The 16,664-nt window shown below is 39.6% G+C and overlaps 1 protein-coding gene across 1 annotated transcript in view; it reads right to left on the bottom strand.

Annotated features, from left to right (window-relative positions):
- Window positions 1–16,340, bottom strand: part of fam210b (family with sequence similarity 210 member B) — a 54,853-nt gene extending 38,513 nt beyond the window's left edge. The window contains exon 1 of the mRNA XM_036571436.1: window positions 15,708–16,340. Within this exon, the coding sequence (XP_036427329.1) occupies window positions 15,708–16,274 (567 nt within the window). The 5' untranslated portion in view covers window positions 16,275–16,340. The remainder of the gene's footprint in view (window positions 1–15,707) is intronic.
- Window positions 16,341–16,664: the final 324 nt, after the last annotated feature.

The raw sequence follows: 16,664 nt of genomic DNA, 5'->3' as shown, positions 1-16,664 counted from the left end.
TCCAGCAGACTTTATCACCAACTCATATTTAACCATGTCCCATTTAACTAATCAAGGTCTTCTAAAGGCAATATTTAGATGGACCCGATGGGGTTGTTTAGGGTTGTAGCTAAAGTACCAGGAAGGTAGCGCTGGTTACCACTGCAATTTTTGTTTGCTCCAGTATGTGCACGTTTGATTATTTATTAAATAAACAAAAGTGGAGTAATCTTTCTAATGCATGTTTGGCCTATTCAAACATCTAAGTTTAAAAGAATATACAGTTATACGAAGTGTTTGGTTGCAGTTATTGCTTCTAAAGGTGGCATCATCAGTTATTATAAAAAGGATAGTTCCACTCCTAAAATCTGATTGGCTGAGCCCGTTCGAAGCCGTTGTAAAATCCACAATATACTCCTATGACCGCTTCACAACAACTGAATTTAGTATTACTATGCCACGGCACAAAAAAAAACCCCTTGTGCTGTTAATTGAATAATCTTTGATTCTCACGCTGCTCGCATGGAGTATACTGATGAAGTAAGAACCAGTTTTTTGTTTAAACTGAGGGGCTGGCAACTTATGTTGTTAACTAGAACTAAACTGGTCAGCTAGCTAACAGGCTAAAAGATCCTCCATCATTAATATCACAACCTTGAATTAAAGTACTAATAGTATGAGTAACTGTAAAATGGCAGTATAAAAGTTTCAAAAAAATGTCACTTGAATGGATTACATGTCAGAAACAGCGCCAAGCCCAGGCTGAATCCCAAACGGCTCTGTACTCCCTAAATAGTTTGCTAGTTATGAAATTTTAGAAATTCTAGCCTCTACAGCCAAATAGTGCATCATTTATCAAGTTTGGAATTGGCCGAGTCCCAAATTACTATTTCTTAGCTGTATTTTGCACCATTGGAGTGCAGGATCCAGTATTTAAATTCTTACATAGTGCACTATGTAGGGAGCAGTGAGCCATTTGAGATTCAGCCCCAGCGCGAGAAGAGAGGCATCGCTGGATTGATGCTAAATAGGACTTGTGGTGGTAATCTGGTGACCAAAAAGTACTTATAAAGCAAATGTTTTCGCATCAATCAGTGCTGTGTTATCATATGTTCATTGTTATACAACATAAAGTAAAGAAAAAAAAAAAAAATCATGAAACAACTGCAGTATACAGAGCGATGGGGAACCAAACATTCTCCTCATTCATGGTTGCTTGATAACATTACCATACTCTAAAAGAACTACATTTCTTGGTGAACTACTTGTAGGTTATTATAAATAATAAATTATTTTCTGAAAAAGTGTATATTTAATCATATTTTATGTTGGCCACCGTTTCATAAAAGCAATAAGCCACTTGACACCATGGGTTACTGCAATTTTATCACAGGGAAGGGAGTTTTAGTTCTAAGAACATCCTTCCCGTGATAAAATCGCAGTAACCCACAGCCTCTCATGGTTTACTGCTTTATTACCCAGTATATTCATCTAAGTAACAACTGCTCTTCAGTTTATTCTTGTATATCACCCTAATGAACAAGCAGTACAATCATTGAATTTCAAACAATTTCCAAACCCTTAACTGTATACTGAAACACTACCCCGAGGTCTTTTTCTCTTCTGGCCCTATTTGAGGTGGCTGCCTGTTCCAGTAGCTCCGTGTCTGCGTCTTCTGTTTTTTGTAAATAGTGTATTTTACCCACTTTTCCTTCTTTTGTGGATATCAAGGCCTGATCTAAAGTTTTTAAAAACCTTTTATTGACTTCTTAATGGATCGTTCAACTGAATTTTCAGACTACGACTGCACTTCGCGTCCTCACTCTGTCTACACGAGGAATCAGCTGATTGCGCTGAGGAAGCCGGCAGCTTTGTTTACATTGCAGTGGCCAGTGATTCCTGCGGAGCTGAGACGTCTTTACAGGGGCTGCAGAGCGGGAGAGATACAGCGGGTAAAGAAACGGAGATACAAACCAAACCTTCTTGCAATAATTATGGGGAATGTATGGTCACTGGCTAATAAAATGGATGAACACAAACATAACGGGAATACCACGAATGCAGCATTTTGTGCTTCATGGAGTCATGGCTGAGCCTGTGCATACCTGACTCTCATGTTCATCTATACGGTTGTACTTCTGTGAGGGCGGACAGAGACCACAAACTGGTAACAAGAATGGGGTGGGCTAGCTGTGTTCGTGACATTGAACTGTGTGTTGTAGCTATGCGGCCGTACTACTTGCTGCGCGAGTTTTCCCACGCCATCCTGTGATCTGTGTACATTCCACCTTCAGCTAACATGGATGCCATCCACTCGACCATAGCAAGTGTGCAAAACCAGAGCCCTAATGCATTCATTGCAGTGTCTGGAGACTTCACGTTTCCCTCTCATCATGTCTGTCCACTTTCAGCCAGTTTGTGGACTGCAAGACAAGAAAGAATAAGACACTGGACCTGTTGTATGCCAATGTTAAAGAGACATATAAATCTACAGCTCTCCCTCCACTGGGGCGTTCAGACCATAATCTGATTCACCTCACTTCACTTTACAAGCCCCTGGTTCAAAGACAGGTAGTGACCACGAAGACAGTGAGGAAGTGGTCACCTGAGACTGTAGAAACACTGAGGGGCTGTCTTGAAGCTACACAATGGGATGCCCTATGTGAACCACATGGTGGAAGACAATGATGCAATAACATCATGCATTACCAACTACATCAACTTCTGTGTCCAAGTCTGTCTGATGCTTTCCCAACAATAAACCCTGGGTCACCAATGACTTAAAGTCTCTGCTGAATCAGAAGAGAAGAGCATTTAGGGCAGGAGATAGGAGGAACTGAAGAGGGTACAAAAAGAGCTTAAAACAGGATTAAGACAGCCAAAGAGGAGTACAAATCCAAGCTGGAAAACAAGTTAGACCCGAAAAACACTTGGGATGTGTGGAGAGGCCTAAAAGACATTACTGGCTTCAACCAACGCAGGCTTATTCTAGCAGAGGGTAAGCTTGAATGGGTAAATGAGATAAATCAATTCTTTGTGCGGTTTGACAATGGCTCCTCTGCTGCTCCACTGTGTCTGTCTCCAACACAGATTAACACACCTGCACAACAATGCCATGGGCCATCCACAGCCTCACCTTCCTCCACCACAGCCATTCACACCTGTGACCATCAGCAACCACTGTCTGAAATGAACGCCTCTCACCCACCCCCCACAATTGGAATGTCCAGTGATGGTACATTCACTACAGATCAGTTTAAGAAGGAACTGAAAAAACTCAAGCAGAGCAAAGCAGCAGGACCTGATGGCATTTAACCTAGGGTGCTGAAACTGTGCAGAGCAACTGTGTGGAATTCTTCAGCACATCTTTAATCTGAGCTGCAGCCTGAAGAGAGTCCCTGTTATGTGGAAAACATATTGTGTGGTTTCGCTCCCCAAGAAAAGGCAACCCATGGCACTGAATAACTATAGACCTGTTGCACTAACATCCCACTTAATGAAGACACTTAAAAGGCTGATGCTAGCTCATCTGAAACTTCTGGTCAGAACAGCTCTCGACCCTATGCAGTTTGCATATCAGGATGTCATTGGAGTGGATGATGCAGTTATCTACCTACTGGACAAAACATACTTTCACCTCGCCAAATCGGGCAGCACTGTGAGAATCATGTTCTTCGATTTCTCCAGTGCATTCAACACCATATAGCCTGTGCTGTTAGGGGAGAAGCTGTGGCTGATGCAGCTGGATGAATTTATTATCTCATGGATAATGGACTATCTGACTGGACGACCTCAGTATGTGCGACTGCAGGGCTGTGTCTCGGACAAGGCTGTGTGCAGTGTTGGGGCACCCTAGGGTACTGTATTAGTGCAATTCCTGTTTCAACCTGTACACCCCTGACTTCAGGTACAACACAGTCATGTCATCTGCAAAAATTCTCTGATGACACGACCATTGTGAGGTGCATGAGGAATGAACAGGAGGAGGAATACAGGAAGCTGGTGAAGGACTTTGTTAGCTGGTGTAAGCTGAACCAGCTGCAGCTAAACATCAGTAAGACTAAGGAGATGGTGTTGGACCAACACCATCTGAACCCGCCCTGGCGCCAGTCACCGTAGATGGGGTAGACGTGGAGGTGGTGGGGACCTACCAGTATCTGGTAACTTGGACAACATACTGTACATAATTTCCCCTAAAAATCTGATCTGCAGATAAACAGTGTCATATTAGTAAATAAAAGACATAGGAACAGATTTACTAAAAGAGGTGCTAATTAGTGACGGGGTGGGAGGGTCATCTACTTGAAACTTCTGTGCAAATGAAAACAGACAATTTCTTAATTAACATATGAACAGCAGAATATGTATAAAAGAATTAAAGTATAGAAGTCTGTGGTTTGGCACACAGCCAAAACCATTGTTTTAATCATTCACTGATTCTGGTTCAAATTGCATTTTATTAGGTAATTATTTGTTAGCTCAAAAGTTCAACTTACTAGATCAGAATAATGACTAATCACTAAAGAACATTACTCTTTAAGAAAGTGCAAACGAACATACACCGATCAGGCATAACATTATGACCATCTCCTTGTTTCTACGGTCATTGTCCATTTTATCAGCTCGACTTACTAAATAGGTGCACTTTGTAGTTCTACAATTACAGACTGTAGTCCATCTGTTTCTCTGCATACTTTGTTAGCCCCCTTTTACCCTGTTCTTCAGTGGTCAGGACCCCATGGACCCTCACAGAGCAGGTACTACTGGGGTGGTGGATCATTCTCAGCACTGCAGTAACACTGACATGGTGGTGGTGTGTTGTGCTGGTACGAGTGGATCAGACACAGCAGTACTGTTGGAGTTTTAAACACTGTGTCCACTCACTGTCCATTCTATTGGACACTCCGACCTTGTCAGTTCACCTTGTAGATGTAAAGTCAGAGATGATAGCTCATCTGCTGCTGCGCAGTTTGTGTTGGTCATCCTCTAGTCCTTCATCAGTGATCACAGGACGCTGCCCACAGGACGCTGTTGGATGGATATTTTTGGTTGGTGGACTATTCTCAGTCCAGCAGTGACACTGAGGTGTTTAAAAACTCCAGCAGCAGTGCTGTGTCTGATCCACTCAGACCAGAGCAACACACACTAACGCACCACCATCACATCAGTGTTACTGCAGTGCTGAGAATGATCCACCACCCCAATAGTACCTGCTCTGTGAGGGTCCATGGGGGTCCTGGCCACTGAAGAACAGGGTAAAAGGGGGCTAACAAAGTATGCAGAGAAACAGACGGACTACAGTCTGTAATTGTAGAACTACAAAGTGCACCAATGTAGTAAGTGGAGCTGATAAAATGGACAATGAGCATAGAAACAAGGAGGTGGTCATAATGTTATGCCTGATGTAATGTAAGTACATGCCGGTAATAATGTTATGCCCGGTGTATGTAAGTACTTTGTGCAATATATGTCAACAAAAACATAAATTTGGACAAAAAGTAATTTCAAATCATGTTCATTTTGGTTGAACCTGAAGGTTGAAGCTGAACCTGAGTTTTGTGCCAAGTGCATTTGTAATTCATGTGATACTGTAATATGCCTGTTTAATTTGACTGAGCACGTGCTGCTCCATTGGGAACTATATGATTTGAACTTAATGTTCTCAAAGTATTTTTTTTATTGCTTTTATTTAATTAAAAATAATGACATGTGTGCACAATTTTTTCACTTAAAGTCTAAAATAAACAAATGTTAACTCTTTCTGTCTCCCATGTCAGCAGTAAAAATAAGACAGGCATGAAACAGAGCAGTCAGTAGTTATCATTACCCTTAGTGAATCAAAACAAGGTTTGCGATGGTGCAAAACCTTAGTGAATCTGCTCCTTATGTTATTATAATATAAATATTTAGGTGATGTTGTGTTACTGTGCTAAAATACGAGTACAGAAGAAATGAGAGACAGACTAAAGCTTACAGCAGGACGGATCACAAAGCCTGGCTATTTTGCTAAAGTTGGTTTTCTCATTCTGTCTTTTTATGTCTGGTCTGTATATTTTAAAGGCATAAGAAACATACCACAATTGAAAGGCTTGGTTTGTGGAAATAATGTATGTGGAGTAAATGGCCATATCAATATCAGTTTCATAAGGTTTAACATAATATTAATGGATTTCTCATGATCACAGCATAATTACAATTTCCAAAACACCATCACCCAGTGCGTCCGTTACTAAATGTTAATACAGTCAAAATTAACATTTAAAATTTGAATGTATTTACCATTATGGCATTGATGTGTACTTAGAGTAATTCTCTGACTTTGGAAAGCCCTGCTCTAGATGTTTGTGTGTGTGTGGAAATCATCTCAAGGCATTTTACTCCAGGCAGTGTGTTACGGCACCCAGCAGTTACTTCTCCAAACCCAGAAATCTCCTTGAGTACCTGTATCTGTTTCCCATTGCACAAAAGAAGCAGTGCTATTCTTGGATAGTGCGTATGGAAACAGAATCCTTTTACAATCACTTTAACAAAACTGTGTTTGCCAATGGCCTCCATCTCTCTGTTCAAGTCAGAGAACATTACCATGAGACAGCTAACAACAAACAAAAGCTAACCTAGAAAGCATAGCTGAGTTACCATGAAGGTTTATTCATCTGTTTGTTCTGTTCATTCCATCAACCTACCACGCCAGAATTCCCTGGAGGCACACCAGGCAGTAAAGTGGCAGTAAAGACACTGCCATATAAAAGCTTGACAATGGACAGAACCAGCACATATACAGTCCATTTCACACTTCTTGTGCTGTTATATTTAGTTCAGTTGCAGTGACATAGCAGACTGGGAGTTGGGAACTGAAGGATTTCAACAACACAAGCTCATCAGAATATTAGGACCACACCCAGATTGCTTTCAAATAGGCCTGTAAAGCGATTTTTAAGCACTTTTGGCTAGATGTGTGTTACCCTGGAAAGAAGGGTTAAATGTTCTCTACCCAACATGTGGTACAAAAACTGTGTTTTGGGCTGCTTTAACACAACATTGGGTTCAGGTCAGGCTTGGGTTTGTTTACCAGCAAGTAATTTTTTATGCATAAGATTTGTTTTTTTATTGAAAGAATACGTCTACATAAATCTTGCACGCTCACACATTTTCTCTCATGCTCTCTATCCATCTTTCTTTACTAATGTTGTAGTCTTTAGCTGCGTTTGGAATAGTTCCAGAGTTTGAGGAGTGGGTGACTGTGCCCCTGAATAAAACCATGTTCAGTAGTACATTAGTCATGATCACACCATGGATGATACAACGGATGTGTTGGGCTGGTGGCAAGCTCACAGCAGCTATTTCCCCCTTGTTTGATGAGTTTGAGCATTTCTGCAAGGAGCAGCAGTAGCAAAAGAAAATTTAGTGCTGTGGGGAAACAGTTGATCAAAGTATGGTTGACACTGTTCTCTGCCAGGTAGTAGCAGTTTGACCTACCTTACTCTTGTACAATAAACACAACTCATTTCAATCTCAAACTCAGGGCCATGGATTTCACCTGTGGTCAAGTGAACTGCACTAGTGGTTATAAAATCACCCAGACAAGGAATAGCTTCATTAAATTGCTTATTTATAGAGCTAACAAGGTAAATGAAGTACTAAATGATAAGCTTTAATTGATGATCAGCAGGCAAATGCAGGAAATTAACCATAGGGATGCTGTAGCTTAACTGAAACCAACAGGGCTAGGTTTGTGTTGAAATACAGAAGTTAGTAAACCTATGGGACACAAATATGCAGTGATAAGCAAACCTAAAGGGACAGCAAAGAATAAAAGACTGCAGAAGCTATCCCAGGCATCCTATTAGCATGGATGGAGCTTTAGCCTTACTTTGGAGCGTGGGGTTTTGTTAAGGACTTCAGCAGCATGAAACTCCAGGAAATCTGGTCTCATGGCCCTGATGGAATTGCCTCTGGGTGGTCTGGGGTAGAGCTGGTTGAAATGTGAGATTCAATCTCCAGCTTCGCATTGGTCCACAGGGCAGATAGGTTTGGGAGCCAGGCTTCATGCGCTGGCTCTGGAGAGGTACCACAGACTGGCTTGCCTTGTTCTGAGGGGTCATTGTCACTCATGCTGCGTTGTAGGCTAATTTCTCCAAAAGGCTCAAGTTTAGATGCAGATTCAACACTGTCATAAGATGCCACCTCTGCCACAAGTGGTTTCACAAGTTTCACAAATTTTTTGTTCTGCTAGATCTGCCCCAATCACCTGTAAGTGCTATTATTGTGAAACTGAAGTATCTAGGAGCAACAACAGCTTAGCCACAAAGAAGAGACTCACAGAGTGTGGCAGCCACTCACTAGACTCTGGAGCAGGGGAAATGTATTCTGTGGAGTGACGAATCACACTTCTCTATCTGGCAGTGTGATGGATGAGTCTGGGTTTGACGAATGCTGGGAGAACATTACCTGCCCGACTGCATTGTGCCACGTGTAAAGTGTGGTGGAGGAGGGATAATGCTATGGGGTTATTTTTCTGGGGTTTGCCTAGGCCCCTTAGTTCAAGTGAAGGGAAATCTTAATGCTTCAGCATACTAAGACATTTTGGACTGTATGCATCCAAATTTGTGGGAACAGTTTGGGGAAGGCCCTATTCTGTTCCAAAATGACTGTGCCCTAGTGCACAAAACAAGGTCCATAAAGGCATGTCTGGGTGAGTTGTGTGGAAGAACTTGACTGGCCCACACAGAGTCCTGACCTCAACCCCATCGAACACCTTTGGGATGAGCTAGAACAGAGATTGCGAGCCAGGCCCTCTCGTCCAACATCAGTGTCTGACCTCACAAATGTTCTTCTAGATCAATGGCCAAAAATCCCACAGAAACACTCAAAAATCTTGTAGTAAGCCTTCCCAGAAAAGTGGAAGCTGTTATACCTGCAAAGGAGGAACAAACTCCATATTAATACCTATGTATTTAGAATGTGATGTCATAAAAGCTCCTGTGGGTGTAATGTGTAGGTGTCCTAATTCTTTTGTCCATACAGTGTAGGTCCTAGCTTCTTCAGGAATATTAAATATCCTCAGTGAAAGAAAAATGAAAATAATAAGCAAACATTTGCAATTAAAATTAGACTTCTTATTACGCATAACTAAAGCAATCCTGCTTTCCACAATAGTAACAAAATTCAGTATGTGTGCTGCCATAGCAAGCACAGTGGTGAAATATTGATTTAAACAGCAAAACAATGTCTCAATGACAAAACATCAAATAAGTATGGTTCTTTCATAATTTACATCAAAAAAGGGGAGCTCTGGAGTGTAGTAGTGAGTGGGAATTAACCTCAAACTTGGGAAATAGAATTCTCTAATTGTAGAGGACTCTGGATCAGAGCAGGACTCTCTTTTATTGATGGATTAGAGTAATCACATTCCTGGGGTGCATTCCTATGGCTCTTGAATGTTGTCGAAGTATGAATGGAAGTCAGGTTTGACCAGATGGCTTGTTATCAGCGGTCATAGAAGTTGCTGGTTGTTTTTCGTTAAAGGTGGGTGTGATAACTTAAATCTTTTGATGGCTCTCAAAGGCTGTGGCCAGACTGGATAAAGGTTCGTCTTTGCGAAAGAATTACAATCGCAAAAGTATACTAATTATATTATTAGCGTATATTACAGTCAATTAAATCAAACTCTTAGTTACGAAGCAAAGCACTGTAAACCCATGCCTGCGAAAATAAATCTCTGTTGTGCATGCAAGCAGATTGGGGCCGAGCAGGACCAGCCTCCTCAATGGCATTTTTAAATATTACAAAATGTAGTCTTGTCCTTTTAATCTGGATTCTGAAACCGAGACCAAAACCAGGATACACATTTCCATAGACTCATGTTGTGGTTCTGGAAGACCACAATATCCACCCCCTCCAAATGCAACCCAATGACACTGCAGCTGGTGCAGCCTGTTGAGCCGTCATTACATTATTAACACTATAACACATGTAAATAACAGAGCAGTTATTCTATTTAAGTGTTCTTGTCTTTAGTATTCCAAATTGTTGGTGATTTCATAAAATCTAATTTAATGAAACAAACGTTGCCATAAACTAATGAACGTTTCAGCAGTTGACACCCACCCTAAATACCACAATCTTTAATTCAGACACTGTTCTGAATTAGCTTTATAATAGGCATTGCTTTCATCAGGGTTGCTAACTTTGGCACATAAGGTAACTGGAGTGAGATTTTCAATTTTGCATGCAAATTCACTGTTACACTGCTTAAAACATTAATCTGAACCACAGTTCAAAGTTATTAACATGTAGACCCATGGTTCTTGAACAAATCCTCAGGACCCCCATCTATTCCACATTCGCACCCTGACACAGCTCCAGGCACCTAAATAAGCGAGTAAGAACACTAAATACCTGGTACATGTGCATTACAGGCTTGGTTTGAAATGTATTTTAAGACTTTTTTTGTTTCTTCGGGTTGGTTTATAGGTTTTCAAATACCATAACTAGCTGTTTTGTGTAAAGGCAGGGATAGTTACATGGTATTTACTGTAATGGGGTTTATTTCGAATAAACCACTGTGGGTTTTAGAATTTAGAAACAAAGTATTGACATTACTTGTGAGATTAGTGTGTTTACTTTTTTTATCCAGATGTAATGCAATCCCATTACACTTTGTAAAAAGAAATCTATAATTTGTAAAAGATGACTTTGGCGGCAGGTGTCGAGAATATGAAATGAAAACAAACAGGAGTTAAAACTTGAACTAATTAGTAGCTGAGCTTAGGAATTTAGCACTTGTGGAATGGAGCACTATGAGGAGGTCTGTCACAGTTCTTACATAATTGCATATAATTTAAGATGACTGCATTCATTTTTCATAGTTATATAATGCTGCAATAAACAAAATGTCAATAGGATTTTTTGGGTTGAGGCAAATAAATGTAAATAAAGAAAGCAATAAATGCATTCAGTGAGACATCATGAGGTTTATGAAAGCAAAAAAAGTTCTAATTTCTAACTTTGGTACTCTAACATATTTAGAAAGGTCAGTGCTGAGTAATTTATTTGTGAGCTATGTAGCTAACATTCTTTGTATGTATGCTGGCAGAACAATTTGATTTGCTTATATTTGGGCACTTCACCTTGCTCTCATCAACTGTGCTAATGACAGAACTGGTTGGCTCAAAATTTTGTTGTCACTCGTGCTTCAAGCCAAAACCATGAGAGCTGACAACCCAGTCTTTACACTGTATGCATATGTTTTACAGTCAACATGATTGTATTATTTACAATTCAAGCTGGTACTTATGATGCAAACTGGTTCTAATTGAGATTACTCAACTCCCAAGGTCTGAACTGAAGGACACCCACACAGACACACACACACACATACCCATAACATAACAATATTAGACTAACTCACTCCCCACTTACTGCAGTTCCAGATTATGTCTGGAACACTGTATTTAAATATAATTACTCTGTTTCACTGAAATACTTAATTTGATATAACTTGTAGATCTGACTACTTGCATTTTGCACATTTTATTTCCTCAACAATATGTGATGTGCATTTTTGCACATTTTACTTTAACAATGTTAGCTGCTAGAATACTATATCAACCAAATTCTGTATTCCATTGCTGTTCTGGTTGCTACCTTAGTGACCGCTATGCTCATATATGCTAGGCTATCTGCTAATATGTCATAGTATGTTACATTCTCCTTTGCACAACTCCACATATTCTCAGTACCGTGTACTTCCTGTGTTCTGTTTTGTATTTATTGTAAGTTTTTCGTACTTATTTACTGTACTGTATTGTCTGCACTGTATATTGTATCGTTTTGCACTTGTGTTCCTGTGCTGCACCATGGTCCTGAAAGAATGTTCTTTTGTTTCACTGTGTACTTGTATATAGCTGAAATGACAGTAAAGCCTTGACTGGACTTGTCTTAAAGCGCAGTAAAATTCCAATATTAATATACAATAAATTTAAGACATATTGAAATAATCCTCAAGCACAGTCTGAATTTACAGTGATTTGTTTTGCTTTTTAAGAATGCAACATTACATATTTGGTTGCAGAGCTTTTAATATACATCCCATAGATATAGACATAAATGTATTTTTGGACCATAGATGTGTTTGTAAGCATGTGTGTCTGAGTGTATACATGCTATATATCTCACATTCTGTGTTTTTATACATTCATAATGTGGTAGTATAAAAAATTTCAGGTGATAAAATTTTTCGGAATGGTTCTGGTCTGGTTACTTTGGAGCCCTGACAAAGATCTTTCGAGGCCTTCATCTAGTTTCAGCAGACAATACCACCATGGCAATGTTTACACAGCTGCATATTAACACTGTTTACACACCATAGCAAGCTGAGTAGTAAAGGTGACTGTGGTACAGAAACCTCAAGTTTAAAGCAGTTCAACACACGGTTGTATGTTAAAATTTTAATTTAAGTTTTTACCTACTCTGGTTATGGAAGCTACAATGAAGCAGACTAGTGGGTGTAAGTCAGTTTCTCTAGGACATAATGCTTGCCTGTTCCTGCCTCCCCCACAGTCTGACAGATCTGTAATTATCTTAATAACAGGACTAGATTCTTTTATTATGATAATTTAGACCTAGCTAGAGAGTTAAATCTGTCTTAATTGACTGAAGATACATTGTCTAATTTCTAAATAACAATTATGTGATCCAAAATGCCCCCCTAAACACTATACCCTACATTCAAAAATCTTAATTAGATTAGGGCACAGTTTCAGACACAGCTTTAGTGTTAGTTATATTTGTCTGTAACTGACATACCTATATAGCCTTGTAAATGACCTCCCAGGCCCCTGGCTACACCTAAGCAGTATACTTCAAATCTGTGGAAAACCTGAACAGTTAGGTGACGCTGGGCTACTGTGCTAAAATGTCTACATTTTGTTAACTTCACTGAATTTGTAATCATATACAAATAAGTGTTACCCTTCTCTGTAACACTCATCCAGGAAGATTTAGCACCACTTTCTACCTTTGCTAAAAGTGTGGGTATCGGCTTACATTTTCACGGAAAATACTGGATATCTGCATCAGGCCACAGGTCCAATATCAGTGCATACCTAGCTACAAGTTGTGTTACACGAACCATTTATCACCCAAGATTTGTGGAACAGTATTAAGTAAGCGTGAAAAAGAGCACAGTTTGGACATCTGTGTTTGCCAACCTCTGAGATAGGCTTAATGTGTGATACTTTGACTTCAGCTTATTTTTCTGGAAATTTTCATGGACATTGCTATCAACTTCTGGTTCAACGTGAGTATGTATCCCTTAGCTAGTTAAATTAAGTTTTAGATATGTTTCTTTCCTCTGCTTCACTAGAAGGTTACTGATAAGTGTAGGTTATTGTATAATATTTATCTGCATTTATAGCTGTTACATATTACGGAGACATTACTGATAAGTACACATTACTTGTGAAATAAATTAATTAAAACTGGCTAATAATTGCTCAACCAAGCAATTTACATAGCTAATCTCTATGGTAACTGAACCAACTTGGTGACCAGACTTTATATCACAAATGCATTTAGGCCTACATTCATTATAATGTAATTTTATAATCTATGCAGGGGTAAAGTCATCACCTTTTCAGAGTGATAGCACTCAACATCATTGGGACACAACTGGAGGTATGTCCAGGGGCGTGTTTTTTGAGTGGGCTGGGAAGGGCGTTGCCCACCTGGAGATAAGCCTTGCCCACCTAGAGGAATCATCTTCCCAATCAACCTTCCCAACTTCGAAAAACAACTACTGTTATAGCTATTTTTTGAGTGTTAATTTTTTTTTTTTGTAGATAATAGATAATTTTGTTATTACTCATCTAAAAAGCACTGCTTTCCTAATGGCCGTTTTGAAGGTGTGAGTGTGCTTTGTCAGAGTTCCTCCATCACATTATCGCTAAACCAGGCACTTCTTCACAAATGTGGTACACTTGTGCTAAACCGGTGTGTAGCTGCTCTCAACTACCCAAGTAAAACTGTTCATAGCTTTGATAAGTTAATTCTTTTCTCTGGTTCTTATAAAAGTTATATCAGCAGTCTTGTATAGTTCCACAGCTGAGTTTGCACATTTTGCAACCTGTGTTTCTTTCAAGTGGCCATTGGTTTAGTGATTACGCAGCTTCAGGCAAGCTACAGTTGATTTGTTGCTATTCACTACAGCTACAGTTGATTTGTTGCTACACAACAAATGCTTTTCAAAATGAAAATTCTGAATGCTGCAGACTGACATCCTAGCTTTCCCTGTAAAAAGGACTGCACTGAGCTGTATTTTTACTGTTCTAGCCCCTCCACTGTCCCCCTCACTAACCTATATTAAATGTGATGATTTGATCATTTATTTAACATCATTTTAGAGCTAAACGAGGTGTTCAGCAAGCAGCCTGAGTGATTAATTGCACTCAGGGGGCAAACAGAACATCTCTTTATACTGTCTCCATGCTAGCTTAGTCACCTTTGTCTTCTTTTACCTTTACTGATGTTTAGCTTAGCTTGCTATCAATTGCAATCTACAAGTTTTACATCACACACAGAAGTAAACAAAAAAAATAAATTAGTAAAGAAAAATATAAACAAAAAAAATAATAAAAGCTTTACTGCATCTGGTAATTATAGTGAGCCTAGACATTGTTCTATCCTAGGCAAAACTATCATAGTTTATTATACGTATGTTCATCATACAGGCACTGCTGCCTGACCCTGTGCATTCTATTCTACTGTACATTCTGTGCATTCTATTCTGCTGCTGAAAATCCAAACTAAAACTTGTTTAAAGGTTTTTCTCTCTAGTTCATACAAATGCTCATTGCTCATCATAAAATTGAAGTCAAAATTTTACACGCCCACCCAAAAATGGCATCCTAGTAACACCTCTGGGTATGTCCTACTTTAGCATGCTGTAGTGTTATGAATATTCATACTTAAAACTATATTTGCTTCATTTTATTCAATGACAATCCAAACAATTCTTTGCAAAATACTGAAAAAGACAAGTTATGCATTTTAGCTTGATAAATCATAAATCTAACCTTGCAATTTGCATTATTTTCATAATCCAGCACTGAAGTGAATGTTCTCTACATTTTACATTATGCAATTTTATAATTTAAAAATACGACAAGAATTTGATTCAGGCATCTTGTAATTTATGACAAAATGTTGAAAAATAACAATGTTAATAAGGAATACTCAGCATACTGTAGTATCAACAAGTCATTTCACAGTGAAAACATGAAGTGGACTTAAGGGCAGGAACACAGCAACACGCATGTTACACAACCACGACCCGGCGCACTTCCACCAACCATGGCCTAATGCACATTTTTAAATGGTGACTGTGGCGCACACACTGAACTACTGACTGTACCGTCCAGTAAACAACCTCACCACAACCTTACCACAAACTGTTTCATACTTTTTTCCAGTTGCAAATTGGGTGTCGTTTTATCTCCAGCACCATGCAACGCAAACGGTTCGAAGCTACACCCTTGCTTAACTGGCCCGAACAGCTAGAAGGAAGGCAGCTATGACATGACAAACAAAACACAAAAGCAGCTAAACCAACTGAGTAAATTAATGTAAATGTATGCGTTGTGTAATCACAATAATCAGTTGCCAGTTAGTTGATTACACTTAATTGGTATAATAAGCAATGCTTATGTAAAAATGTTTGTTTTTTTTACCTTTTTATCCTCAATGGTTGGTTCTCCCTTCGCTGGTTTCTGCTTAGCACTGGTGGATACAGCTCTTGATAGAACCTTATCCATGGACGAACGAGTGGTACCCATTTCGGTAGAACGCAAAAAAAAATGCTCAGGCATATGAATTGTCTTTCGTCCCTTGCTCACCCATGGAAAACAGATGATGGTGAATTCGAAAGTTGGCGGTGAACCCGATTTCAAGGCAAACATCGAGATCTTCTGAGCCCGGGTCACTTGTCCTGGAGTCAAACTAAACGTACGTCCAGTGCTTTTGACAATATTATCGCCTAGCGTTTGACTAATCACGCATAAAGCATGGCTACTGTTTATACATCTATCATGAACTCGAGGACAACAAATTCCCTTAAGTTTGTCACGCAGTGCCCATGTAACCGCCCGTGGTAGGTTTGTTCCAACTTGTGCTGTTCCCGCGAAGTTATAACGAAATTTACATGAAACAGACCCAACAAATCTTGCTCCTCCACAGAAGAACATTGTCGCTTCGCTTCCTACCCTTAATGGCGACTGACCAGCGCTTGTGAGACTCATAGTACCCTGCGATAATAAAAACTGCAAGTCATGGCCAGCAAAGCAATACGGTTTCCCTATTCCAAACCCCAAGCACATTCCACTTGGCGAGGACACGCCTCTGCCAATAGCAGTCCAGTATTTAGCGGGGAAATGCTAGCGCAGCATAACAGGAAGACAAACGCGTAGAGAAATGTAAACACAAACGGTTAGCTTTTCTTGCTGTTTCATGTAGCCTAAATATATATGTTCTAAGCCATGGTGAGTTGTTGCAGTGGCAGGGCAGAGGGCACAGTGAACTATGAGCCATAATTATTAAGGTAAGTATTCTAGGAGCTTGTTTTTGTTCACAATCAGCAGCTTTAAACAGTGGCAGAAGCCTTTTGGAAGTGTTTTATTATTAAAAATGCT

Source organism: Colossoma macropomum, unplaced genomic scaffold (assembly GCF_904425465.1).
Source record: "Colossoma macropomum unplaced genomic scaffold, Colossoma_macropomum, whole genome shotgun sequence".
NCBI classification, from domain to species: Eukaryota; Metazoa; Chordata; class Actinopteri; order Characiformes; family Serrasalmidae; genus Colossoma; species Colossoma macropomum.
Note: the sequence above shows the minus strand (reverse complement) of the source record. Positions and strands in the feature narration are given on the sequence as shown.